Source organism: Bipolaris zeicola (assembly GCF_000523435.1).
Source record: "Bipolaris zeicola 26-R-13 unplaced genomic scaffold scaffold_97, whole genome shotgun sequence".
Lineage (NCBI taxonomy): Eukaryota > Fungi > Ascomycota > Dothideomycetes > Pleosporales > Pleosporaceae > Bipolaris > Bipolaris zeicola.
This window is the reverse complement of record NW_006912146.1, coordinates 26,757-51,299: the sequence shown is the minus strand read 5'-3', so window position 1 is coordinate 51,299 and position 24,543 is coordinate 26,757. Positions and strand designations below refer to the sequence as shown.

The 24,543-nt window shown below is 52.1% G+C and overlaps 13 protein-coding genes across 13 annotated transcripts; 6 read left to right on the top strand and 7 right to left on the bottom strand.

Annotated features, from left to right (window-relative positions):
• COCCADRAFT_98756 (carbohydrate esterase family 5 protein) lies at nucleotides 1-1,008 on the bottom strand (the record flags this gene model as incomplete). The annotated part of the gene is made up of 4 exons (XM_007715104.1): nucleotides 1-177; nucleotides 262-344; nucleotides 404-515; nucleotides 670-1,008. 4 exons carry the CDS (start codon nucleotides 1,006-1,008, stop codon nucleotides 1-3), a joined length of 711 nt encoding a protein of 236 aa, XP_007713294.1.
• A 2,476-nt stretch (nucleotides 1,009-3,484) lies between these two features.
• COCCADRAFT_37648 (glycoside hydrolase family 43 protein) lies at nucleotides 3,485-4,687 on the bottom strand (the record flags this gene model as incomplete). Its single annotated transcript, XM_007715103.1, has 1 exon — nucleotides 3,485-4,687. One exon carries the CDS (start codon nucleotides 4,685-4,687, stop codon nucleotides 3,485-3,487), a length of 1,203 nt encoding a protein of 400 aa, XP_007713293.1.
• An 887-nt stretch (nucleotides 4,688-5,574) lies between these two features.
• On the bottom strand, nucleotides 5,575-8,453 carry COCCADRAFT_5876 (uncharacterized protein; the record flags this gene model as incomplete). Its single annotated transcript, XM_007715080.1, has 3 exons — nucleotides 5,575-5,649; nucleotides 5,703-6,026; nucleotides 6,075-8,453. 3 exons carry the CDS (start codon nucleotides 8,451-8,453, stop codon nucleotides 5,575-5,577), a joined length of 2,778 nt encoding a protein of 925 aa, XP_007713270.1.
• Nucleotides 8,454-8,697: 244 nt separating this feature from the next.
• COCCADRAFT_98789 (uncharacterized protein) lies at nucleotides 8,698-9,060 on the top strand (the record flags this gene model as incomplete). Its single annotated transcript, XM_007715102.1, has 1 exon — nucleotides 8,698-9,060. A coding segment is annotated over one exon (363 nt), but the record flags the coding sequence as incomplete, so codon positions are not given.
• A 199-nt stretch (nucleotides 9,061-9,259) lies between these two features.
• On the top strand, nucleotides 9,260-9,499 carry COCCADRAFT_65388 (uncharacterized protein; the record flags this gene model as incomplete). The annotated part of the gene is made up of 1 exon (XM_007715101.2): nucleotides 9,260-9,499. A coding segment is annotated over one exon (240 nt), but the record flags the coding sequence as incomplete, so codon positions are not given.
• A 231-nt stretch (nucleotides 9,500-9,730) lies between these two features.
• Nucleotides 9,731-11,062, bottom strand: COCCADRAFT_98741 (uncharacterized protein; the record flags this gene model as incomplete). The annotated part of the gene is made up of 3 exons (XM_007715100.1): nucleotides 9,731-10,660; nucleotides 10,710-10,957; nucleotides 11,011-11,062. 3 exons carry the CDS (start codon nucleotides 11,060-11,062, stop codon nucleotides 9,731-9,733), a joined length of 1,230 nt encoding a protein of 409 aa, XP_007713290.1.
• A 1,150-nt stretch (nucleotides 11,063-12,212) lies between these two features.
• Nucleotides 12,213-13,730, top strand: COCCADRAFT_98742 (uncharacterized protein; the record flags this gene model as incomplete). Its single annotated transcript, XM_007715099.1, has 1 exon — nucleotides 12,213-13,730. One exon carries the CDS (start codon nucleotides 12,213-12,215, stop codon nucleotides 13,728-13,730), a length of 1,518 nt encoding a protein of 505 aa, XP_007713289.1.
• Nucleotides 13,731-14,361: 631 nt separating this feature from the next.
• COCCADRAFT_98777 (uncharacterized protein) lies at nucleotides 14,362-17,216 on the top strand (the record flags this gene model as incomplete). Its single annotated transcript, XM_007715098.1, has 3 exons — nucleotides 14,362-14,922; nucleotides 15,003-15,713; nucleotides 15,771-17,216. The coding sequence occupies 3 exons, from the start codon at nucleotides 14,362-14,364 to the stop codon at nucleotides 17,214-17,216; spliced, it is 2,718 nt and encodes a 905-aa protein (XP_007713288.1).
• Nucleotides 17,217-18,075: 859 nt separating this feature from the next.
• On the top strand, nucleotides 18,076-19,286 carry COCCADRAFT_37643 (uncharacterized protein; the record flags this gene model as incomplete). The annotated part of the gene is made up of 2 exons (XM_007715097.1): nucleotides 18,076-18,326; nucleotides 18,470-19,286. 2 exons carry the CDS (start codon nucleotides 18,076-18,078, stop codon nucleotides 19,284-19,286), a joined length of 1,068 nt encoding a protein of 355 aa, XP_007713287.1.
• A 217-nt stretch (nucleotides 19,287-19,503) lies between these two features.
• Nucleotides 19,504-21,544, bottom strand: COCCADRAFT_98766 (uncharacterized protein; the record flags this gene model as incomplete). Its single annotated transcript, XM_007715096.1, has 6 exons — nucleotides 19,504-20,187; nucleotides 20,236-20,622; nucleotides 20,672-20,938; nucleotides 20,984-21,221; nucleotides 21,274-21,299; nucleotides 21,347-21,544. 6 exons carry the CDS (start codon nucleotides 21,542-21,544, stop codon nucleotides 19,504-19,506), a joined length of 1,800 nt encoding a protein of 599 aa, XP_007713286.1.
• A 168-nt stretch (nucleotides 21,545-21,712) lies between these two features.
• COCCADRAFT_98761 (uncharacterized protein) lies at nucleotides 21,713-21,970 on the bottom strand (the record flags this gene model as incomplete). Its single annotated transcript, XM_007715095.1, has 1 exon — nucleotides 21,713-21,970. One exon carries the CDS (start codon nucleotides 21,968-21,970, stop codon nucleotides 21,713-21,715), a length of 258 nt encoding a protein of 85 aa, XP_007713285.1.
• A 668-nt stretch (nucleotides 21,971-22,638) lies between these two features.
• On the top strand, nucleotides 22,639-23,834 carry COCCADRAFT_37640 (uncharacterized protein; the record flags this gene model as incomplete). The annotated part of the gene is made up of 2 exons (XM_007715094.1): nucleotides 22,639-22,925; nucleotides 23,015-23,834. The coding sequence occupies 2 exons, from the start codon at nucleotides 22,639-22,641 to the stop codon at nucleotides 23,832-23,834; spliced, it is 1,107 nt and encodes a 368-aa protein (XP_007713284.1).
• Nucleotides 23,835-23,917: 83 nt separating this feature from the next.
• On the bottom strand, nucleotides 23,918-24,205 carry COCCADRAFT_98759 (uncharacterized protein; the record flags this gene model as incomplete). The annotated part of the gene is made up of 1 exon (XM_007715093.1): nucleotides 23,918-24,205. One exon carries the CDS (start codon nucleotides 24,203-24,205, stop codon nucleotides 23,918-23,920), a length of 288 nt encoding a protein of 95 aa, XP_007713283.1.
• Between the last annotated feature and the right edge of the window lie 338 nt (nucleotides 24,206-24,543).

Genomic DNA, 24,543 nt, shown 5'->3' with positions numbered 1-24,543 from the left:
TTAGAGCTTGGTCTTGACCCAAGCACCTGCTTCGGTAGAGAAAACATTGAAGTAGCTGGTATGCGCGCTGGGGTCACGGCCTCCAGCACACACATTGTCGCCGGATAGACACCAGGCGCGTAGCACGTTGGAGAAGCGGTTGAGCGAGGTGAGCTGGGTGCCTGTGCGGGGGTTGATCTGTACGCATGTACCTTAGCGAGTGTGTTTTAAAGGGGGTATCTATATGCTATTGCTTGATAGATGACAGAGTGGTCTACTTACGCCGTTAAAGGCGGCACCGGATGCAGAGTTGTATGATTGGTTCGCCGTGTGACGGACGTCACCCCAAAGAAGCGCAGCGCGGACTGCGTGATAAGTTCTCGTTAGCCGACTAGTTCTGGATTATAGGGTTTAGAAAGCTCACTCTTGTTTCCGGGCGAAGTGGAAGGGTTTAGACCGGTGGTAGTAGGGCTGGAGCATCCCAAGCCTGTGTTACCTCCGCCGCCGCCGAGGATATCGCCTACAACTTGAGCACCCTAGATGAAAGATCAAGGTCAGTACTATCATCGCCTTGCTGAATTCAAAGTTACCAGGCCAGGCCAATTGCTAGGTCAGGCACGGTAACCATTGCTTCAAAGTCAAACTAGCCGCCCGGTTGCTTATTACTGCTTGTGAAAAAAAGCCACATACCTGCGAGTACCCAGTAAGAACCAACTTCGCATTTGGGCAACGGCTCGCGTAAGCCGTGATCTGGGCAGTTCCGCCAGTAACGCCAGCTGACACTGAGCTGCAGTACGTTGGGCTGGTGCTGGCTGGGTAGGTGATGTCCTCGTAACCGCAGTTGCTGATACCATTGCAAATGGCTGACACCACAGAACTCTGACGGCCGGGGTACGGCTCGCTGGTGCCACGGGCAAGGAAGACGTGTACGCTATGGCAGGCGGTCTGGCGCTCCTCGACCTTGACCGCCGGGGCAGCAAGTGCAAGGGAGAGAAGGCCGTAAGTAGCGAGGATAGTCGAGGTAAGCATCTTGTCTAAGATGGGGAAAGGGCTTTCCTTGGTTGATGGCGAGTTCTGGGAGTGCAAAGAGTTGAGTCGAATTGAGTTCGTCACAGAATTCGATGCTGTTGACGTGGAGACAGATGGGGATTTATTTATACCATATTTCGTCCGAACATAGTCACCTCTTCTAATCATGAAGGTAACTGCCGACTGCTTCTAGTCCTGAACACAACTGCCGTTTTCTTAATGTCTTGAGTTATTACCTCTCGGACGTAAGGCTATATGGTGGTTGCATTTAGAGCGCGCTTAGAGAGATGAAAAGAGAAGTTGGGTAATGCAACCTAGCGTATTAGGCAGCACCGCAGTATTGGCGCTCTTACCGATAATGAGGTTAGCCAGTTGACCTTGGGCCTGGGAACGAAACGCATGAGTATTGTAAAGTAGCCAGGCTCCCTGAGGGAGGGTGTGGTCCCACTCCTAGGTTGTGGGTACCCAGGGGTAGTGCCTGAGCAGAGGTACAGTTGCGAGGTAAGACTCGCTCTTTTCCAAGTACCATGCTTCGTTGAAGCCCGTATGGATTCATCAAGATGACTGGAGGAACTTGAGGCGTAATTGAACGAATCATTCTTCACTGGCGGGAATACACGAAGAACAGAGCACGAAACAGCGTGTTGACAACAGCAATTCGAATGGCCGGCAGTCGAAATAGGCTCGCGTACGTACCAGCAGCTGGGTATGGTGACACTAGCTTCGATTAGGTATGTGAACCTACGAACTTCCGTAATTGGCGAGCATGCACGTCATCGTCCAATCCTAAGATTGACCTCGCGTCGATCTCTGGGTCTAATCCAGGCTCCATCCCCGGGGTCTGGTCACAGGTTTACCCGAAGTTTTACCCCAAGTACGTACAAACGCGAGGCTTTACCGAGGTTTGTCAATAACCCCAGATTTTCCCCTCAATGCATTTAATCATGAAACTTCGCTTTCGACAAAGTTTTTTCGCACGTGTTAGGCTTGCTGGCTCCAATGTGCCCCTCACTTTTATTCTCTGTAATTAACAAAACGGCTTGAGGGGAAACTGTTCAAGAGGGGGAGGAAATGCTTTTCCGGCCTCATCTAATCGTCAGCACAGATGGGTCGATCGGTTTCTCCGCTTCTTCCGTTTCCACATCCTCAGGGACGTTTGAAACCGAATCATACAGAAAATGGTGTTATGCGGTCTGGAAAGAAGGTGATAGGCACAGGTAGTATTTCCAGGATAGCAAAAGCAACAGCACTAGAATAAGCATTCGTTTACTTTATGTCATTGAGAGTAGCGACGCATTAGTGAACTTCGATCATGTCATTCTGTGGGAGCTGAGAACTCTGAACAAATGGAATGTATTGAGATGATGGACCGATCAATCTGCTGATCTAGATCAGTAGATGAGTAAGACTATATACTGCTAATCTACGTCTAACTACTTCTGGTGATCTATCCTCTTGATCACCTGATCCATCATTCATACCATCTGATAAAGATCAGATGGTCAAAAGATCGGACGGGTTATGTGACCCGGTATGGATTGATCACTGATCGGATGGATCATGTGACTCGGGACGGATCGATCACTGATCGATTCGTCCATTGATACTGCGACACATTCTCATTCAATCGTAGTCTATAAGCAGCTCGGGGCTACGTAAGGCTTTAGCCAGGGACCATTCTACCTAGGACATGTTTAAATGAGTCTCATTACGTATATATTCCCACTACTGAGCTCCAGCAGTTATCTGTTTGTACTTCCACCTCTAGCAGACGCCTGGAGTTAAAAAGTCAGTTCGGTAAAAAAGACGAGACGTCAGATCGCTAAGTGTTTCTTCCAGCGGGCGCTTAGGGGATTACTAGGAGGCATCATGCACATACCGTGTTTCATAACCGAGTCGCTCACGCATTAGCTAATATCTCGTTTGCCTTTCTTTGCCGTACGTCATATGCATTTCCGCTCTACCTCACTGGGCAACATACAGTCAGCTGAGAAAGCTTAATAAATACTTGACTGTTCGGCTCCAATTATCCTTCCACGTCTGATTTCGCTCGTGATACCATTTATCTAAAAAGGATAAACAGAGAATATTAAAACAATGTTTCCAAAAGGAGTAGAGAAAGAAGATAGGTTGTCAGCCCCTAGTTGCTGTAGATATGCCTTCTTTGGGAGTCCTGGTGATGTCATCATCACCCTTACAATAGAGAATACCCAATATCAAGAAAACCACAAGAGCGCATCTAGTTAAGCGCCAACAGTGTGATTTGATAGCGAAAATCTCTCCGTCTCCCGTGATCACAAATCGATATTCGAACATCTACAACTAATTGCTGTCACTCGGAGAGTATCAAACTCTTTTCTTATCTCATTCAGTTCCCTCAAATCTAACTTCGATTCAACGCATAACTTTGATATGCAGGATATCTACTTTACACATCTTCTCCCCCCTCCCAACCCCCAACCCCAAGCCAAGTCCCTCACTTCAAAAACTTACTAATCAACCCCTTCCCCCCCTTAACAAGATTCTTAACCTCCCTCTTCAAATCCTCCGTCGAATGACCCCCCTGCCTCCCCGGCTCCATGAACCCCCCACCGGCACCTCCTTCCCCCCCACAATGACCCTGCCCCCCACACGTACCCCCGGGGCATCCCTGGATAAAATGCTGAACCTCACCACAACACCTCCCACACTCACCAGACCCCATAAACGGCCCCCCATTCCCCCATCCCACCCGCATAACCCGTGCTTTCCGTCCTTCCCACCCGGTCTTCGCATCCGTAGCATGGAACACGCCCCAGACCTCTGGCCCACCGGGTCCATTCACGAGGACGAAATTGCCGTGACCGGGTCCATACGGGGGTGAATCATCGCGCGCAGCTTTGAGGAGGGGGACGTTTGATTTCGCCCAGGAATGCGGATCCAGCGGGTGGCCTCCCGTGTAATACAGGACGTTCATTTTGTACTCGTGCGTCCAGCTGCCTGCGCAGCTATACACGATGCCCATCCAGCGGCCATCGGGGGAAGCGAGGAACTGCGGACCCTCGTTTATGCCGCTGGAGCCAGAGAACTCGAATTGCAAGTCTGGAGTGCTGATGCGGATGGGGTGGCCGGTGCATTCGGTCGGGGATACCATTTCGATAATGAAGATTTCCTGACGCGACTCGTCGGCTTGGGTGCCGAGGGGCCAGCCGGAATACACGAAGAGCATGGAGCCGTGTAGGTATATGACTGTGCCGTCGATGGCCCATTGGTCTTCGGGGAGTCCTGCGAGACGGCCGAAGAAATTCCACTTGCTGGGTTCCAAGGGGTCTTCGTCGGAGGGGGGCCCCGCGAGAACGAACATGCGGTGGGATTTGTTGCCGTACTTTGGGTCGTCGGCAGCAAAATAGACGTACCAGCGTCCTTGGATGGAATGTAGTTCTGGCGCCCAGATATCACCCGAGTAGGGCTGGTTGGGCGGCGGCCGCCATATAACCGTCTTTTTGGAGCGCTCTTCGAAATCGAATAGCGAATCTGCAGACCAAATCTCAACGTGCCCGCCGCACGTAAAGGTCATGTAGTAAGTGCCCTTGTCCCATAGTACATAAGGATCAGCACAGCTTCTCTTTGTAATGGTGAGTATGGAATCGTTGTATGGTGGTCGTTGTCCCTGGTAGATTGGTTGCATTTGCTGGGCCATGTTTGGCGAGATTGAGCTGTGTGGTCGTACTGTTCAGATGTCAATACTACACGTCTTCCGATAGTGAGAAGCAAAAGGAACACATGATAGTGATAATCACAAACAAACAGTCATTAGCACCAAGAGGCTAACATGTCACACGCGTAACACCTGTGTGATGACGTCACTTCGGGCCTTTGATCGTCTTGGATTGCAAGGCAAGTATCAGACAACTTCACCCCATCCGGGCTGTCATGAGGACGGTGTAGCCCCAAGTAGTTTAGAAGTTTTCGGTCTAGATGCCTTACGTGAAGGAAAAAGCAGGGTCTCCTCTACCGGTGTGTGGCGTCGTGATGCATGGCGGGGTAGCAAAGCCAAAAGCCACAGGCCACGCGGGGCCAAGCCACGTCCTTGGTCTGGTGTCCCCCCCCCACTTGTCCTCTTCATCACGCCATGCTTATTTTTTCAAAAAAAGAGAATATGCCATTAATAAGAAAAAATCCTTGTTCTGATTACTCCATATAATAAAAGCTTTCCCAGCTTGACCTATTCTTCAATCGTGGTATCCCTTTCCCAAGTCCTTTTTCGAGTCCTCCTCATTATGTAGAATACATGTCCCTCTTATCCTTACGGCGACGGCGCAAACATCCCATTACACAGCACAGCTATGCAGCAAAGTAGAAAATCAGGAGAGGAAAGAGAAGGTATCCAGAAGTTGGAGCGAGGACTACATACATAGCGTTGCCCTTGGGAAAAGAAAAAGACTCAACACCATGCGACAACCATGTGTCATGCACAGGAGTTGAAAATGTCTATTTGTGTACAACACACCGGTAATGGCTAGTTTTGATTGCCAGTGCGCGGCATTGCATTCAAAGTTCATGTGTGGTTATTTCGGTGATTGGCTACTACAGCTCAGTATTAAGATTTTGCTCGACAGTGAGTTCACCCGCTTCGATGCGGTCGACACGGAGTACGAGTTCCTGTTTCATAATCAGCACATGTACAATCATCACGTTGCTCACAAAAGACGAACCTTGAGGGCCCTTGCAGTCCTGAACGCAAGGGGTGGGATTTTCTCGCGGCCTCCACCTCTAACGTCAACAGCCAGCATGCTTTGCCTGCACTCATCGAGGACTTGAACCACTGGAATGGCGTGCTTCTTCAGAGCGGAATTGGATAGCTGGTTGACGGCATCATAGGTTTTGTTTCCAGTGTCTTCAACTGCCTGTGAAATATCTTGAATGTATTCGTGAATTTGTTGATCATCGGCAGGCGACCCATCTGGGTTGTTGCGTATGAGGGTGACGAGAGGCTGGATACTCTGGACAAGAAGAGCCGTTTGATCTTCAAGATAGTTCTGCGAGCGTCAGTAGGTTGTGGCTACCCATGCCGACTAGGAATGTACCTTGAACTCGAGCATGCCGCTGTCAGGTGCACCGTTTCCGCCGACACTGTGACCATCATAGCCGCTGTAAGGCGAGCTGTATGCGCTGTAGCGGGTAGTGTCGCTGCTACCACCTCTGCTGCTACCACCACGCTGATGGCCAGACTTCATTGTGGTTCCGCCATTCGTGGCTGGAGCGTTGTTTGAGTACACAGCCGGTTTGAGTGGCATAGGCCTATCAGCGTCCTCATCGTCGGCCTCGAGTTCGTCTTCTGGTGTAGGTCGCACCTTGACGTGCTTGACTAGCTCGACAACCGCAGTGGACAGATGACTAGCAGCAGCATCTAGTAGACTAACTGGTGAAAGTCCACCAGAAGCCACATGGTTCTTCGTGGCCGTAATGAGATTGTTGGCCGTAGCGCTGACACGCGACTTTAGCTTTGCCTGTTGCCTCTCTGGATTCGCCAGCATGTCGCCGCTAACACTGCTTGTGGGTGATTGAATTTGCGAAAGCGATGTGTTATCGATGTCACCCGTGATTGCTCGGACACACTTGACAACATGACGCATGCCTTCAAGAGTCTGTTCCGAATTGGCTCTCCTTGCCATCTGGAGCAGCTCGTCAATACTGAGCTGGAACTTGGTTACATGTACATCTTTGACGATTCCATCAGGCGAGGTAAAGGAAGAGTCGCGGGCATAGCCACCTAGGTCGGCTGCTACAAGTTGGGACAGGCCCATGGACGATGCCTTGAGGTTTCGAAGCTGCGTCTTGGTGCGCGCGTATCGTGATTTCCAGTCCTTTAGCTCAGCCTCGAGTGACCGGACTTGATTCGCCATTTGTTCCTCCTTTTCTGCAGCCGCATCACTACGAGCTGACAACTCCTTCATTTCCTGCAGGAACATGGACGCATCTCTTCGGACCTCTTCCGTCACTTGTTGTTGCTCACTTAACTCTCGTTCAAGCTCTTCACACCGTTGTCTCCACTGTCCATCACCGCTATCCGCCGATTGTGGGGGTGGCCTCGATTCGAGGTCGGCAATCTGTGCGCGAAGGTTCTTTTCGATGTCTTCGTTCTCGTTGCGCAGCCTGTCTATCTCCGATCGGAGAGACGAGTTGAGGCTCTCTGCCTCTTCGACTTTTTGCTCCAATGACGAGCGAAGATCATCCCACTCTGCACGGTCAGTCTCCGAGGCACCGACCTGTGTTTTGCCAGCCTGCTCAAGGCGTTCCAATTCTTCGTCCTTGTTTTGTATCGTAGCCTCCAAGGTACCTATTTTGCCCTGCAGTTCTGACACCTGATTCTGGAGATCTTCTACCATTTTTTCCTGGGCCATGTTTATGCTCTTTGCGCTCTTGTTTGTCTGCCGTCTAGCAGCAGCGCCCTCGAGGTTGAAGGAATCGTCGTCATCTGCAGCACTGTCATCGTCATCTTCAACCAGAGTACCCTTGTTCGGGACAATCGTATTTGACTGGAACGTTTTGGGCAATGGGCGCCCAAAGGAGCCTGGCTCATTTCCCGAGCCGGGCCGCATTTGTCCCGGCGGTCCTGGAGGTCCTCCTGGAGGTCCGCCCATTGGTCCACCCATGGGAGGCGGACCTCGATACCCTGGCCCAGGCGGAGGTCGGCCGTTCATACTATTTGGTGTGCCCGCTCTGCTCGAGGGCCCTCTGTTGCTCATGCGACTCTGGACGCTCATGGCTGGGCTTGATGGACGCGGTGGCATCTCGCCTCCGGTGAAGCGGGGGAACCTGCGCTCGAGCTCGTAGAAGACGTCGGTAGCAAGCTGGCGAAAGCGCTCGAGAGGCAGCGTTGATAGCTTTTGTCGCGCCTGGTTGCGTTTGGGGTGGAAGCTGTTCTTGGGGAGGAGGAATTGCGGAGTATCGTTTCCAGGCGCACCGGGTCCTCCGCGCTTGCGATCGGCTTCTCTGCGTATTGACTCGTCGTAGACATCGGTACTGAGTTCCTGGAACTGGACAGACGACAGCCTGGTCAGCTTATCCTTTGCCCTGCTTGGTCGTGGGTTTCCCTTTTCGTCGTTGAGGTAGGGGCCGAGATAGGCCTTGAGGACGTGAAAATGCTCGGCCATGGTGTCCTCGAGGGCCTGCATCTTCCGGCTGTCCATCATGGGGCGCATGCTGTCGTTGAGGCTCGAGGCGTACAAGCCAGTGCCGTCGCTGGAGCGCCCAACAGAGCTGGGCGGTGAGGGGTTTCCATTGCTGGTGCCGGGGCGCATTCCATTCGACATGCCGCCATCAGGGTTGGTTGGGCCGTAGGTGTTTGGGGGGATTGTGGGTGAGTAGGGGTTGTCGCCTGCGATGTTCCGATACCCGTTGATGGGGGACCACTCTTGGCCGTCGGTTGACAGCGGTGACAGGGTGCCACTCCGGGCGTTCATAGTGTTCATCGGGGGCGGCGTCGCACGTGAGACGGCGGGGGCTGACAGCCGTTGGCTAGTGTCGTATCCGTATCGACGGACCAAAGGCGGTAAAAAAATAAAGAGGGAGAAAGCCGGAGTGGCTGGCGAAGAAGGGTGCAGGTGCAGCTGAAACGGTAGGCGTGGTAGTAGACGAGAGGCGCCGAGGAGGGCAACGAGCGACGATCAGCAAGATAATTAGTAGGCAGTAGATGCAGCAAGGACAAGACGACGACGTAAGTGGGCGGTGGGCCAAGCGGTCAAGCGGCCAACGGGAAAAGGGAATGTGAGAAGCAGGCCGGGTAAAGATCAAGAGAGAGAGATGGCGGCGACGCAGACGCAGACAAGAAGACGACGCAAATGCTGCAGCAGCGGCGGCAACAACAACAACAAAGCGCACGGCAACACGAGCATGTGCGAGGCCAGCCAGCCGGGGGTCCACCAGACTTATGAGGCTGGTCTGATGCGTGCAATGACAATGCAAATGTCGGCCGTCGTGCCCCTTTCGTGCCCGTGGGCTTGGCTGCGAAGGGGGAGCGACAGGGCCAGCAGAGGGCCGGCCAGAGCCCAGCAAAAGGTCCAGCCATAGCCCGCCCGGCCAATCACAGTCCGTGAAGCCATGACGCCACTGCTCTGCACCCCCGCGCCACACCCCCGGCCAGCCACGCCAGCGGGAGGCGCGCGTCTATATTACATAGGCCGCTAAAGAAGTATTATGCCATCTGCTAGTTATGCACTTGGCACCATCCTCCGCGCCTTATCGCCCTCTCTCTGCTATATACCTGCCACTACATACTTATACTCCCACAAGAACCCGCTCCACCAGCCCGGTGCCTGGACATTCCCACTCCCGCCCCAGCGGCTGCGCCCTCCTGTCCATTGCACGATCAGCAGCACCAGCGTGTTCGGCCACTGGGCCTGGCCTGGCCCGGCGATCACGGGCCCCTGTCGCCAGCCCGAGTGGAGACTGCCCCAATTTCCTTTTGTACGGGGGGAACACCGCAACCTGCAATCGCATGGGGGTATAGCAATCATCCGAGTACTCACATACTTATGTACCCTCACTCTCTATCCACATGACCAGCAACAACCACTCCCGCCACTCGGCCACACGCCCGTGGCTCTCCAATCCTCCACCATCAACGCCTCTCCCGCACGCCCTGGCGGCTGCATCTCTTCTCTATCGATCGCCTCGTGCCTGCACCCCATCCCACATGGCCCCAGTTCCTAGCCGTTGCCAATCTCGATTCTAGCCCCTTTCAACGTGCTCTCTTGATCTTCGTCGGTGCTTGGTTCCGACACTCGGGACACAGCCAGTCCCCCAGCGGCTCCTCCTTGATGCCCACGCACTCCCAGTGAAACCATTGATATCTGCAGTTGTCGTTGTCGCATGCCACCATGTCGCCAAAGCTGACCCGCTGACATGTGCAATATTTGGTGTCGTCCGACTCGTCTTCCTCTGCATCCCCGCCTCCCATGCCCGACATGTCCTCGTCTTCGGTGCCTGCTTCACTTGCTACGCTCTCGTCGTCTGCAGTCGTAGACGGCGACGCTCGGGACCCGCCCTTGCGACGCTTCTTGTTAACACCAGACTTTGCTGTGAGCGCGGCTTTGCGCAACGGTTGCTGTGGTTTTGCCTTCTTCACTGTGAGTGCATGTTTCGGTGGTCTCGGTCCAACGCTGCCTGCCCGGGAACCTGGTGTCGATGGTTTAGGGGTACCTGGCCCGATTGACCCTTGCCGGCCCAAACTCGACGCCGCGGAGGGCAGCGGACCAATACTGCCTGTCGGACGGCGACGCTTGGTGTCGCTGCCCACTGATACTTCTCGCTCTTGTCGGGCACTGGCCTGCATAGCACTTTGAGCGTTGGTGAGCCGTTGCTGGTTCAAGAGCGCCTGCGTCTGCATGTTCTGCAGCGAAGGATTTGTCCTTGAAGTGAGCCCTACGTTAGTCGCGCTGCTCAGTCGTGCAATGGCGGCTGCTTGCGCGAGGTTTGGTGCACCGCCTCCGTGGTTGCCCGACACAGGTAGCAATGGCGTGTTGGCCCCTGTGTTGGTCACTGAGGCTGGCGGGACCAGATTTCCAGGCGAGTCTCTCAACAACGAGGGCATTTGAGGATCTGTAGGTATCGAGCCATCATTTTGCAAATCTCGTAGCTTGATATCTAGACGTTTGACGTGGCGGTCCAACTGTATTCTTGTAAGCAAACCCTCAGTGATGCAGGGGCCAGGAACATACAAGAGCCGCAGCCTTTTCGACCAGCCCAATCTTCTCCTCCTGCAGTATCTGCGCTTTTTCGTAACTAGCAGTGATGACTTTAGAATAACCCGCCTCTTTTGGGTTCTCCACCAAGCTACCATTCAGTTTGATGAATTTCTGAATGCTGCTATCGCGCTGGTGTATCGCAGCGCGCAGCTCTTGGATTTGGTTGTCCTTGGCCTGTACCTCTTCGTACAGGTGGGTAATCTCAGCTGGCAAGTTTGCAACTATGCAACATTAGCGGGTGTCACGCTCCATTTCTCAAGGTAGTCAAGGTTACCATCATGTACAAACTGCTCGAGCACTGTCGCTGCATCCTCTGCGATGGCCATGGCAGATGTTTGAAGATGTGGTGCGGTTGGGGACGCGTTTGTTTGGTGGCAAGAGGAACCTGCGAGGCGACTGTATGCGGCGCACTCGGGGCCTCAAAGAAAGTTCAAACGGGTCAAGAAAAGCCAGATGCGTCTATTGCGACGGTGACCTCGATGAAAATTGATGAGGCGTGGGTGGCCGCGCAGGTGAAAGAGCCACAGGTGCGATGAAAGTGAAAATCGCTCAATACAAAAACCAACGGATGTTGTCTTAACCTCTCACACGATACCCACAGTCCACTTAGGTTGATCAGCCTTTACACACGATTATTCTTCAAATATCGTAAGTCTGGCGAATTGTCATGTGCTGTCGCGGTCGTTGGCGTGGGTTGGATGAACAGGCATAGCTAGCTGACAAAGAGGCTAGGTTCAGCCGGACGCTCGGCAGGATGCAGCAGTACGGCCAATCAGACAACAGCACCGAAGACGATCCGGTCCTTTCGTCAACGGATAGTGAAGATGGCGACGACGACACCCACGACAACGACTACGACCAAGACAGCGACCAAGACAGCGACTACATCCCAGAAAAAGATACCCCATCGTATAGCACCTCATTCTTCACCACAAATCCTGCTGAGCCAACGCTCCAAACACTTTTAAACGGGCCACAGTGGCAACTGGCCAACCCTTGGGTGCGGCGTGCAGCAAGAGTAGACTATCGTCTGAAGAAGCCTGGGAAACCAAAAACAACAGGCACAGCTAGGAAACAGAAGCGAAAATCCAATGTAAGTAGGTTTTTACTGGTATTACATCTAGGATAGCCTCATGGAGCTTCGATCACGTTTCAAGCTTTGTGACTTCTGGCGCATGCTGACAATCGCAGAAAAGTGCACCCGACAGTAGACCGGTACTGTCCCCTCTTCATGACCCTCAGACTAGTTCGGCCGAGGAATATCCAGCAAAGCGTCTTTCTCCTAACCCTCGGACTCTAGCGCGCTGGGAGAAGCGCCGTGTGGAAGAAAAAAAGTCGCGTTCATTAACTAACAGCACCTTCATCGGGACACAGGACGACTGCAACCGTTGGATTTGGGAGGGTGCTCCGAAACCACGCACCATAGACGAGTTTGACCACAGTACCCTTGGCAGTGCGTCTCAACCATCAAGCAATATGCGGACTCCAGGCTATATCCCGTCCAATGGACCTGCCAACAACATTGTGCAGGAATATCTATCTCCGGACGATGCCTACCCAGCAAGCTTTCAGGACTTCAAGGCGATGACAGATGCTGAGAAGATCGAGGTAATCGCTCGTGAGGCCGAAGAGCATGGGCTGGAGCGACCCAAAGGATGGAATGTCTCGTTTCACTATAATCCGCATGTCGAGTATCATCACTTTGGCAGCTCGCATCCCATGAAACCATGGCGATTGACGCTCACCAAACAACTTGTACTTGCATATGGACTAGAGTACACGATGGATCTTTTTGAGCCACGGCCGGCAAACTTCAACGAACTGGCCATTTTCCACGACCGCGAGTATCTATCATACCTAAGCAAGATTACCCCGCAGAATGCACAGCCCGATGACCCGCAGTATATTACGTATGGGTTCGGTGGAGAGTCGAATGATTGTCCAGTGTTTGATGGCCTCTGGAACTACGTATCCCTCTACACTGGTGCTACCTGCAGCGCGACCTGGAATCTGCTCAACAGCCGGTCTGACATTGCCATTAACTGGTCAGGCGGCCTGCACCATGCCAAGAAGAATCTGGCCTCGGGATTCTGCTACGTCAACGATATTGTCATAGCCATCCAACTACTGCTATCACATCACCAGCGGGTGTTGTATATTGACATTGATGTTCACCATGGCGACGGTGTGGAACAGGCATTCGAGTCAACCGACAGAGTATTCACACTTTCATATCACAAGTATGGGATTGATAAGCACGGTTATCCGTTTTTCCCAGGCACGGGAAATATTGACGAGACGGGCCCGACGGACGCCCGAAACCCCGGCAAGGCTCACAGCCTGAACATTCCAATTGATGACGGCATCGATGATGAGCAGTACAAGTGGCTGTTCAAGACTGTTACGAGCGCAGTAATTGAAAAGTACAACCCAACGGCAATCGTGTTACAATCCGGTGCCGACTCTCTGGGCGGAGATCGACTTGGCCGGTTCAATCTTAACATCAAAGCCCATGGCTTTTGCGTGGAGACGGTCAAGGCATATGGCCGCCCGTTGCTCATCATAGGCGGGGGTGGGTATACGCCACGCAACGTCGCCCGGACCTGGTGTCATGAAACTTCAGTGTGCGTCGGTGCGCAACTGCATAACGAGCTTCCAGCCCATGTGCCATACCTGCAAGCATTCCAAGGGGCAGAGAACGGCGACGGGGTGCTATATCCAGACCTACACAACATCAAACGACACGAGAACCTCAACTCTCAGGCCAAGCTACACAAGCTTATTGAGCAGGCGCTTGAGAATCTGAGATACCTAGAGGGAGCGCCTAGCGTAACGGTGGACACGCGAGGAATTTCTCTCGAGGAGATTATGAAGGTCCGGGAGATGATTGACCAGGAGCTGGAGGATGAGGCGGAGGATCGGGCGAGGCTGACCGTGGAGAACAGCAGGCGGAAGAAGGAGAGGAACGTGGGGGGTCGAAACGAGCGGAGGTAGGACCTCATGATCGGAGTATTGGTCGGGGGATGGCAGTAGACGGATGTCTTGTAGCAAGGTTATGGCGGGGGAGAGTCTGTTTTGGGTAAAGACTGGGGCTTGGAAAGAGGGCACAGCTAAGTATATGACAGGCTTGGCCAGGTAGCACGACAGGGTGATGATGGTGATATTCCAATTGGCCAGAGTTTATTATGGATGACTGCATTTGAAGCCGCCATGGTGAAGGCGATGGTGTTGGTGGATAGGGTGCCAGTGGAGAGCTTCGGGATATCCGGGTCATGGGGTTGAATGTGAGTATGCGTCATTGTTTAGAGGGCGCCAATCGCGGTGGTGGGGCGGGCGGTACATGGATGTCCATGTATGGAAGAATGTCAGTAGACAACATAGTATATATACAAGTAGGTGCTTGGAAGCAGAGACGACATGAGCACGTGGTGGTGAGTCTGGACGTCGGTCGGAGTCTGATGTTGACTCAGCTCCGACAGGCGACTAGGGCAGGGGGTGGTGCCGCCAAAAGTACGGCCGCAAGCAGTCCGGGCGTGTGCATGTCAGAAGCCTCGGGCAATGCACAAAGGGCGTCGTCTGTCAAGGCCGACATCCAACTTCGAACCCCGAAGCTTGATATTTGGACATGAGTACAATGTCCGACGCGAGACGCCCCAGCCAGGACTCGCCCAATCCAAACCAGCCAAGCCGCACTGCCAACGGCCCCTCTCCCGGCACCGCTCCGACACCGACACCAAATCCCCGGTCGTGCATTACCTGCCGTAGGCGCAAGGTCAAATGTGACAAAAAGAACCCATGCTCCCACTGTGTGCGCGCCAAAATCGACTGTGTCTTCCCAGGCCCCGGCCGTGCCCCGAGAAAGAGCAGGAAACCCCCCGATGCTGAGCTGCTCGAGAGACTGCGCCGCCTTGAGGGCGTAGTCACCAGCCTTAATGCCCAAGTCGAGGGCCACGACAGTAACAGCAGTACCAGCAATAACAACGACAATGCCGCCGACCGCCAGAGAGAGCCAACCGCCGCCGCAGCAGCCCAGGACCAGTGCCCGCTGGGGATAACAACAACGACCTCGACCGCCCCCAGCGATGACAGCCTCCAGGGCCTCGAGGCGCGCTTTGGACGGCTCGTGGTTGAGAATGGCCGTAGTCGCTACATCAACAACAGCTTCTGGGCCAGTCTGAACAATGAGGTACGCTGACACGCTTTGTTTTTATTCATTTTTTATTTCACTTTGTACTTGTCGCAGACTAACACAACACTTACTTGCAGGTCGAGAATCTCAAGTCCATCCTCATGGAGCCCTCGGACGACGAAGACGATGCGCATACACCCGAATCCTCAGAACCGTCGTCACAACACCACAGTTTCATCTTCGGCTACAGCTCCTCCAATGTCGACATGCAAGCCCTGCATCCCCCCGAACACCATGTCCGCCAGTTCTGGAACATCTACAAGGAAAATGTAGAACCCCTAGTCAAAGTCTTGCATGTCCCTACCTTTGAACTCACCATCATGAATGCCGCTGCCAATATCGAAAAGGTCAGCAAAGGACTCGAGGCTTGGTTGTTCGTCATCTACTATGGTGCTGTGACCAGCATCACCCCCGCAGAATGTCGTGATATGTTTGGAGAGGAGCGAAGCACGCTTCTCACCAGGTTCTGCTTCGGCATCGAGCAGGCTCTTGCAAGAGCCAACTTTCTCTACTGCGACGAAATTCTCATCCTCCAGGCCTTTGTCGTCTACCTTGTCTTGCTGCGCCGCAACGACGATGCGCGCAAAATCTGGCCATTGACTGGTCTCGTCGTTCGCATCGCCCAAACCCTAGGCATCCACCGAGACGGCACCCACTTTGACCTGCCGCCCTTTGAGGTTGAGATGCGAAGGCGGCTTTGGTGGCAAGTCTGCATCCTCGACGCCAGATCTGCCGAAGATCAGGGGTGTGACCCCAGCATCCATGAGACGCTATTCGACACAAAGATGGTGAGTTCATTTTAGTTCCAAGTGCCACGCATGTATAGCTGCTAACTATTGTCACAGCCTCTTAATGTTAACGACAGTGATATCCACCCTGGAATGATTGAATTCCCCCAAGGCCGGCAAGGCTTCACCGACATGACGTTTTGCTTACTCCGCTTCGAGATTGCAAACATAATGCGCCGCATCATCTACGTACCACCAGGCCCAAACAGGTGCACTCAATTCCTTACAAATCTCACCGTTGAGCAGAAAGAAAAATGGATCACCGGCTGCCACCAGGCCATAGAGGAAAAATACCTCAAGGATTGCGACATGACCATACCACTGTGCTGGGTCACAGCGACAGTATCAAGACTCATCATGAGTAAAATGTGGCTGATTGTCTATCACCCGCATCAGCGCAAGGATGGAGGTGCTACGTTATCACAAGAGATTCGAGATAAGCTCTTCGTCACCTCTCTCGAAAACATAGAATACGGCCTACTACTCGAGACGGAAGCACGCACAATGAAATGGGGCTGGCTCTTCAAAACCTATGTTCAGTGGCATGCCATTGCGTTCTTGCTCTCCGAACTTTGCGTGCGTACCAAAGGCGAGGCTGTAGACCGTGCATGGAGAGCACTGGAAACTTGTGCTACGCGGTGGTGGTTCCCTTTTTCTGAGGACGAGCCACAGCGCAAAGCCCACCATAGCCATATATGGAAGCCACTCGCCAAGTTGCTGGAAAAGGCAAAATTAGCCCGCGAGCGCCAACTAGCCCTCGAGCAAGCCATTTCGTCCTTCCAAAATAGACCGTTTACGAGCGACACATTCGACTTGAAATCTCCCGAGGCTTTGCAACAGACGGACAGGACTTCTTTTACATCACCTCAACAAAACTCACAGACTTTAGACAACATGCTCCGGCCCGTTGCACCCAAACTTGGCGCCATACCAGGAACTCAGCAACCTAGCTGGCCCAATGGTATGGACATACAGCGTCCTCTGCCAGATGAACCAGCAACAGGATTCCGAGATGGCGCACAAGATCTAAGCAATTCAGCACAAGCGTTTAGAAACATTTCAGCATATGGTCTCGACGATGTTATCAACGACGCCATGGCAGGTACACTGCTGGATTTCCCGAGTTACGTTCAAGGTACGGTATCTACGTCTGGAGCTGCGCATCCGAATCTCTCGCAAACTTCTCAGTCCTTATCGGCTGCTGAAGCTTTTGCTACAAACAACGCGCCAACCGCGGCGAATGGATATCGTACTTTTGGTGACGGGATGCTCCCAAACACGACCATGGGCTTCGATATGAATAGTAATGGAGGTCGAGGCATGACAAGTATACGTGGAGCTACGAACGGGCAAGAGATGAACGAAAATGACATCATGGACAATGGTGACGTGGACTGGCCGCTTTGGGACGACATGGTGAATCAACTTGAGGCGGATAACCACATAGCTAATGCTTCCACTAGAACTGGACCGGGAACACTTGGTATGGTGCCATGGTTTTGAGATAGGAGTGTGATGATTCTATGATCATGTTTTGGCGTTTAGAGGATCTACGCTCCATTTTTTTGGTTGTGGATAAATGCGGTGATGATGTTTGTATACCCTCTTTCGTTACAGTGTGTGTTGTGTTTTGTGTACGTAGTACTATTGTTACAACGTGTAGGATTCTGAATTAAACATTTTATACTTCTTCTTGTCAACTTTGGCCCACCACCTTGCATGTAAGTTTTTGGCACTTGGCAACGTAAAGGCATTTGAGAAATGAAAGAAAACTCTCTCTCTATCTCTCTTTCGTCACAGATGTAGATTTTAAGAATAATAATGCCTGTCAGCTTGCATTATAACAGGCGACATAAGATGACTTACCCTTTCCCGCCCCGCCAAGCCCCACGAACCCCCCCTCCTCCCCCTCACTTTTCCAACGAAACTCGCAAATAACCCACGTGCATGCAGCAAGCAAGCCTGCACCAGTCTTATCTTCGTCGATATGCTACCACTTGCTAACATAATGGATGAGCGATCCGCATCTAATTACTACTAGTACCCTCTTTTTTTTGTGTTGGCCCCACGTTCCCATGCTTCCTTGTCCCCCCCCCGCGCGCGCGAACCCGGGATCCCTGCTGGGGTAAGTGTGGTAAAAGAGCCCACATGACCGAGTACCGTTCCTCAACATATCTGCGGGACGGAAAGAGAGTGACAGCTTGGGAAAGAAAGATCAACGACAACTTACAATTTTTATATATCTATATATCTATTTGAACAGAATTCACTCGCCGGCTTTTCCATCTTTCACAGCCTTGATTTTTTTTATAAAGAAAAAACAGAAGAGAATAAGTAGGAATCGTTTCGGAAGAGGGGCAAAATGGCGTTGCAAACACAGGCCGCAAATGTAGCCGCGAAACCCACGATTCTGCACCTCGGCGACGATATACGCTGGAATCACGAACTGTACCGCGAGTTGGCGGCCACATTCCATGTTGTGCGGACGTATTCGATGGGGCGTGAGGAGTTTAAGGCGGCGCTGCGGGAAGGGCGGTGGGGGGATTTTGTAGGCATGTACCGGCCGTTTTGGAATACTGGGGGGGAAATGGGGAATTGGGATGAGGAATTGATGTAAGTTTGATCTTTTTTTTTCTTCTTAATTTCTTAGAATTTATGTTTTTTGTCTCCTTTATTTTTCATACCATAAGGAAAGAAAGAGGATACAGAATATGAAATTTCGATAGGAACAAAGATGATTAACTACTACTACATAGCTCTCTCCTCCCTTCCTCTTGTAAAATCTACGCCTCAGCCGGCGCAGGCTTCGACTGGGTCGACACGCGCACCATGGCACTTCACGGCATCATATACTGCAACTCTGCCTCCGCGTGCACAGAGTCCGTCGCCGACGCCGCCATCGTGCTAATCCTGTCCTGCTACCGCGCAATCACGTGGTCCTTCCTCGCCGCGCGCTCCCTGTCCACCGAGCAATTCCACGACGCAAACCGCAACATCGCCGCCGTGACACACAATCCGAATCATAGCGTTCTCGGCATCATCGGTCTCGGCCGCATCGGCATGCGGATTGCAGAAAAAGCGACGCGCGCGTTTGAAATGCGCATCGCGTACTACGATGTTGTGAGGCAGGATGCGGAGCGAGAGAAGAGCGTGGGGGCGACGTATTGTGCTAGCCTGAAGGAGTTGCTGGGGATCGCGGATTGCGTGGTGCTGGCTACGCCGTTTGAAGGCGAAGTGCTACTGTCTACGCCGCAGTTTAATCAGTTTAAGCCCGGGGCGCGGCTCGTGAATATTGCGCGTGGGAAATTGGTGGATGAGGAGGCGCTGAATAAGGCGTTGGATGAAGGTAAGGTCGGGGCGGCGGGACTTGATGTTCATGCCGATGAACCGCGTGTGAATCCTAAGTTGGCGACGAGAAATAATGTTATGGTTTTGAGTCATACGGCGGGAGCCAGTGTGGAGAGTCATATAGGGTTTGAGCGGTTGGGCATGGAGAATTTGCTGGGGTGGTTGAGGGAAGGGGAGAAGGGATGTGTTAGTGCGGTCAATCTGCAGTGGTTGAAGAGGGAGTGATGGATGGAAAAGTCTTGAGGTTTGACTGGGAGGAGGGGAGGATTCCGATAATATACACGTACAACGTTTTGCTAGAAGTTCAATCAAGATTAGATGATTTCATAGTTCCAGGCAGACAAATACAATGAGCCAAAACCAATCTCTGATCTAACAAAAGTTTATACATTCTTAGAATATCTACATATATATGTACTGAGTGACACTCCATAACCTCAATCTACGCTTCAATAACCTCCTTCCTTTCAACTCCATCCTTTTCGACCCGATCATGCATCTTCCTAGCAACTTCGTCGGTAAGATATTGCTCTACATTTGGTGACAACAGTGCTGCAACGATAAGCAGCACTCCGAACGGTAGCGTGCAGAGATACACCGTTCTAAACGAAAGTGCATAAGCATCTTTCACAGCTTTCCCAGTCGCTGCAATAATCTCTGGCGTAACACCAGGCACGGCTGAGAAGTTTCCCGACGTGACACTTAAAAGTAGAGACTCTAGTGACGACTCCGGGAGACCAGCGGCAAGTGCAGCAGGCCTGACTTTTCGTGGAATATACTTCTTTGACTCTGTTGTGATGATGGAAGAGTACATGCTTGTCGCGATGGCCGAAAGACCGGTGCGTATGGCTCCCATGACACCAGTCACCAAACCGATATCCGCTGGGTCCCAAAGATATGCAGTACTCGAAAGCGTCAGGTTCTCAATGTATCCTGCTGCAATGGTGCCGATTAGTAGAAAGGTCGTGGTTCGGTCTTCAGTACTCTCATCGGATGCGGCAACGGCGGCGACAAAGGCTGTTGTGATAACTGCTGCCACAGTCATCTGGATCTTCATTCGTGGTAGATAGCGCACACCAGCACCTCCAAGAATCTGTCCCAGGAGCAGACCACCCCCGACAGCACACTGTAAATGTCAGTCTCAATTCAAAAGCTCAAGAATCTACCAACTTACAGAAAGCCACCCGATCTTGGAAATGTCGGTTGTGAACAACGCAGAGACCATGGTGGGCCAGATGACCGTGTTGGCATAGTAGACAATAGCCGCCAAACTAGCACACGCTACATTCGCATCGTACTTGATGTTCCTGAACAACCGTAGGGGGATTAGTGGGTATTCGAGTCCAGGAGCGTATGCTTCCCAAAAGCAAAATGCCACCAAAGTGCCAAATCCCGCAAACAATGCTCCAAGTACGTGTCCGCTATCCCATGGATATGCCGAGCCACCCCAGTTCATGCCGATCAGAAAAACAACGAGGCCAGTTGAAAACAGAATAATACCAACCCAGTCGAGAGTCTTTAGCTGTTTAAATTTAGACTTGCCGCCAACGTGGAGCATTTCCTGTACTTGTTAGCCCCTGGCCGAGACGGGTGGATGAGAGCTCGCTTACGTATGTTGGTGGGAAATAGAAGAAAAAGTACATGACTACGGCAAAAACATTGACGATACATCCTAGGATATAGCACCATCGCCACTGAAGAGCTGTGGTCTGATATAGTGATCGCGCAACTGGAGGGCCAAAGACGGCAAACGGAACCGAAGTGAAAAGCACAAAAGCATTGACTGGACCTCTGAGGGAGTTTGGTACAAGCTCGCCGAGGATGATGTGAAACGAGAGCTGACCGGCAGCGGCGAGGCCGTTGATCGAGTTGGTGGCCTGTTTCTGTTAGCTCCGTATGATTCTATAGCATTTTGTACTGACAATCAACATGTCTATGCTTTGTGCACTCGCTCCAATGATGTTGCCGACTAAACCGAGAAGAGATGAACAAATGAAAAACCATCTCCGACCAAATATGTCGGATAGACGACCAACAAGCGTGAAGCCAATAGCAAAACCAGCTGTCCAGGAGATGCTGACCCATATGATGTTTGGTGATGGTCCAATGGCAGCGTTAATGAGGCTCAAGGTGTTGGATGGAAGAACCCAGCCAAGATACCTAGACGATAGTCAGTGTCTCGCCCTATGCCATAAGTTGGACATAGAATTACCCCGATATTTGCGCCAAACATGTAGCCTATACATCATGAGCCTTCCATCGACCAGAAAACCTCAAAGACCTACAATGACTGTGCCGATGAAGTTCACACTGGTAAAGTATGACTTGCCCAAGTCGGCCGTGCGCCCGCCGAGCGCCTCTTCGGCAACATGGTCGTGGTGGAGTCCATGGTTACGAGCGGTATCTTCATCAGTGAGGTTGCTACCAGTAGTGAGATTAATACCGGTGGTGACTTGTTCATGGAACTGCTTCTCTCTTGCCATGGTGGTTTGGCCTCTGGCGGATTCAGTGGCACTGTTGTGTACGGAGCACGACAGTGAAGATACTCTTACAGCGATGGAGTCTGGACTATCTTTATCAACATGCAATGCTCATGATTCAGGGCACACATGCGGGGACCCCAGACGCCTGAATGTGGAGTAAAGGCTCCGTCAGTCGGGACCCAGATAACCGGGAGTGGCCATCACGTACAAGGCAATGGTTTCACGACATGGAGTAATGATCTGCTTACCCAGATGGGAAAGGCAAGCACTATGTGATTGGTATCTAGGATTCCCTACCCGGAAATCATTTTGACTCTGTGAAGGTGCAGGACCTGGCCGTGGGTGGTAGCCGGATGATGGTACCCGGACTGCAGATGAAAGAGCCTTTAATACAAGAACGGCAATGAAGCGTGCTTTTATATGCATGTACAAGGACCAAATGCGTTTGTCAAGCAGACGAGACTGCAGCAATTAATTGCTCGCGAGATGCCTACCAAAGTGGCAGCCCCAGGACTCGCTGTGCAGAAGATGCATGCCGTAGCAGGGAAAGATCATCGGCTATCGTTTCCAGCGCAGAGTGACCTAGGAATTTTGTTCGACAGTCTTTAGCCGGCATACGCTGCTCGACCGCAAGCCTCCCATATGCGGGGTCAAGGGGTTGACTGCAAATGCAAAGGCACTTTACGTATCCGAGTCACGATGCACGAACCCGTGTCTAGGTAGACTTAGCGCGTGGGGTGCAGCATGGATGGCATGCAAAGGGACTCGGAGGCTGACATTGCCGCTGTGCCTCTAGTCATCTCTGTATAGGGAGTACACGTGAGAAGGGTGTTGAGTGAAAGGACGAAAAATGGAGAATGGAGAATGAGAAATGAAGAACAGTAGGGAGGCCAAGGAGTGCATACGGTGGTAAGCGAGAAGGAGCGGCGTCGTCTTCCCCGCATTCCACTCCCGCCAACACGTGATTGGGCGTGACTCGTCGCGGTCCCGCCAAAAACTTTTGGTCACGGTTGGCATGTCGTCGCGTCTTCACCTTCGCCTTCACCATAACCTCATGATCGACCGGTGACGCACACCCAGACCTTAGATCCAGCATGACTTCAGTAACGGCGCCTTCGCCGGTGCCCAAAGAAGAGCCCGTTGACGCCAACAAGAGCAACAATGAAAGCCTCAGCCCCGCCGATGCGCTATACGAGAAATGCGCCCAACGACCAGCAGGCCACATCTTCTTCCAGCGCGACCTGTCCAACATGCAGGTTGCAGATACCGTGACGCAGCTGATGGAGCTGTTGCAAGAGCTCGGCGACCGCCATCTCTTGAAGCTCATGCATCTTGAGGGAGACCCGTGCTGGAAGCTGAGAACACGAGAAGAGGCCGACAAGTGTGTGCGCCCTTGATGCTGTGCACGAGTGCGCAGTCTCAAACACTCGAAATAGCATATGCGAGCGCCCTGCTAACATGTATGCCCAGGCTTCGACGACTAACTCCCGACGAGCGCCTCCTCTACCAGCACATCGACCAGGCCCAGGCCGAAGGTATCTGGTCCAAGTACCTTCGAACCAAGACCAATGTCACCCAGCAAACCCTCACAAAATGTCTCAAGAGCTTGGAGTCCAAGGACTTGGTGCAGTCAGTCATGAGCGTCAAGCACCCCAACCGTAAAATGTATCTCTTGAAGCACCTCAAGCCCTCGGAAGATATCGCTGGCGGGCCATGGCAATCAGAAGGCGACTTTGACATGGCGCTAATTGATACAATATCGGGTATTGTTGCACAGCATGTGGAGAACGAAACTTGCATCCGGGTGCCGGGCAACTGGAACGATTACGACATCACGGAAGATAGGACGGCTGCCATTGCCTGGAAGAAAGCCCAAGTGCAAGGCATTCCGGACATTGAGGACATTGCGCCGGCTGTCAAGCCTCATCGCCCATCCAAGGATCCAAATGTAACCAAACTTGTTCATCGACACAACCCACAGTACCCGACCGCCGCCTCCGTAGCCAACTGGCTCAACTCGAAAGAGATTTTACGTGGCAAATTCGTGCGCGAAGACGACATGGAGCAATTACTCGAGATGATGGTGCTCGACGATCGACTAGAGAAGATATCAGGTACCAACTATCGGACTGTGCTGCGCGCAACAGATACCAAAGTCTACAATGGTTTCGTAGACGCTCCCTGCGGCAACTGCCCAGTATTTGATTTATGTGGAGACGAGGGTGAAATTTCAGCACGAACTTGCGTCTACTTTGGCCAATGGCTCGAGACGGAATCTGAGGAGATTTAGAGGCAGAACTATTTAAGAAGCTTGGACGATTTTATCCTTTATTTGAAAGCATAGCGTGGGCGTTCATGGATATTATTCATAGCCTAAGTAGGCTCGGTGTGTTCACCAGCCACGGCTTTAGTCGAAATCAAAAGTTCAGTTTTGAGTGCATACTTGATTTCGTATTTGCCTTGCCGTGTCAGTGGTTTGGCCTGCATATCTGACTCACAAAATTCATTTCTTAAGTTGCGCAAACATTGTTCGAATAGGAGGGTGAATCGTGGTGCCTTGCTGCTCGTTAGGAATGTTGCGGTAGCTTTTAGTATACCTAGGTATATGCAGGGTACAACGGCACGTCCACTCAATGTTGGCAATGATTGTGAACGCGCCATCTGTCTAAGTGTCCCGATATCTTCACATGCTCTGGAAGATATTTCATTGGAAAAATCTGTCTGGTACTTGGCTTCATTTCTGAAACCAGGTGGTATATCCTCTCTGAACGTATACTCCGTAGGGTGGCCGTGTCTTATTTTCGCAAGCATGATAATATGCAGGGAAGCAACTACAACCACGAGTCTACCACACTCAGGATTCATTCTCGTAACTTGTGATATATGCGCTTCTAATAAGGAAGTTTTTCGATATGATTCTAGGTATCTTTCTTGAAAATGAATTAGGAATGAAACAGAAATGTTCAATGAGTTTTGGTGCGGAGGCTCTTCTTGCGAGC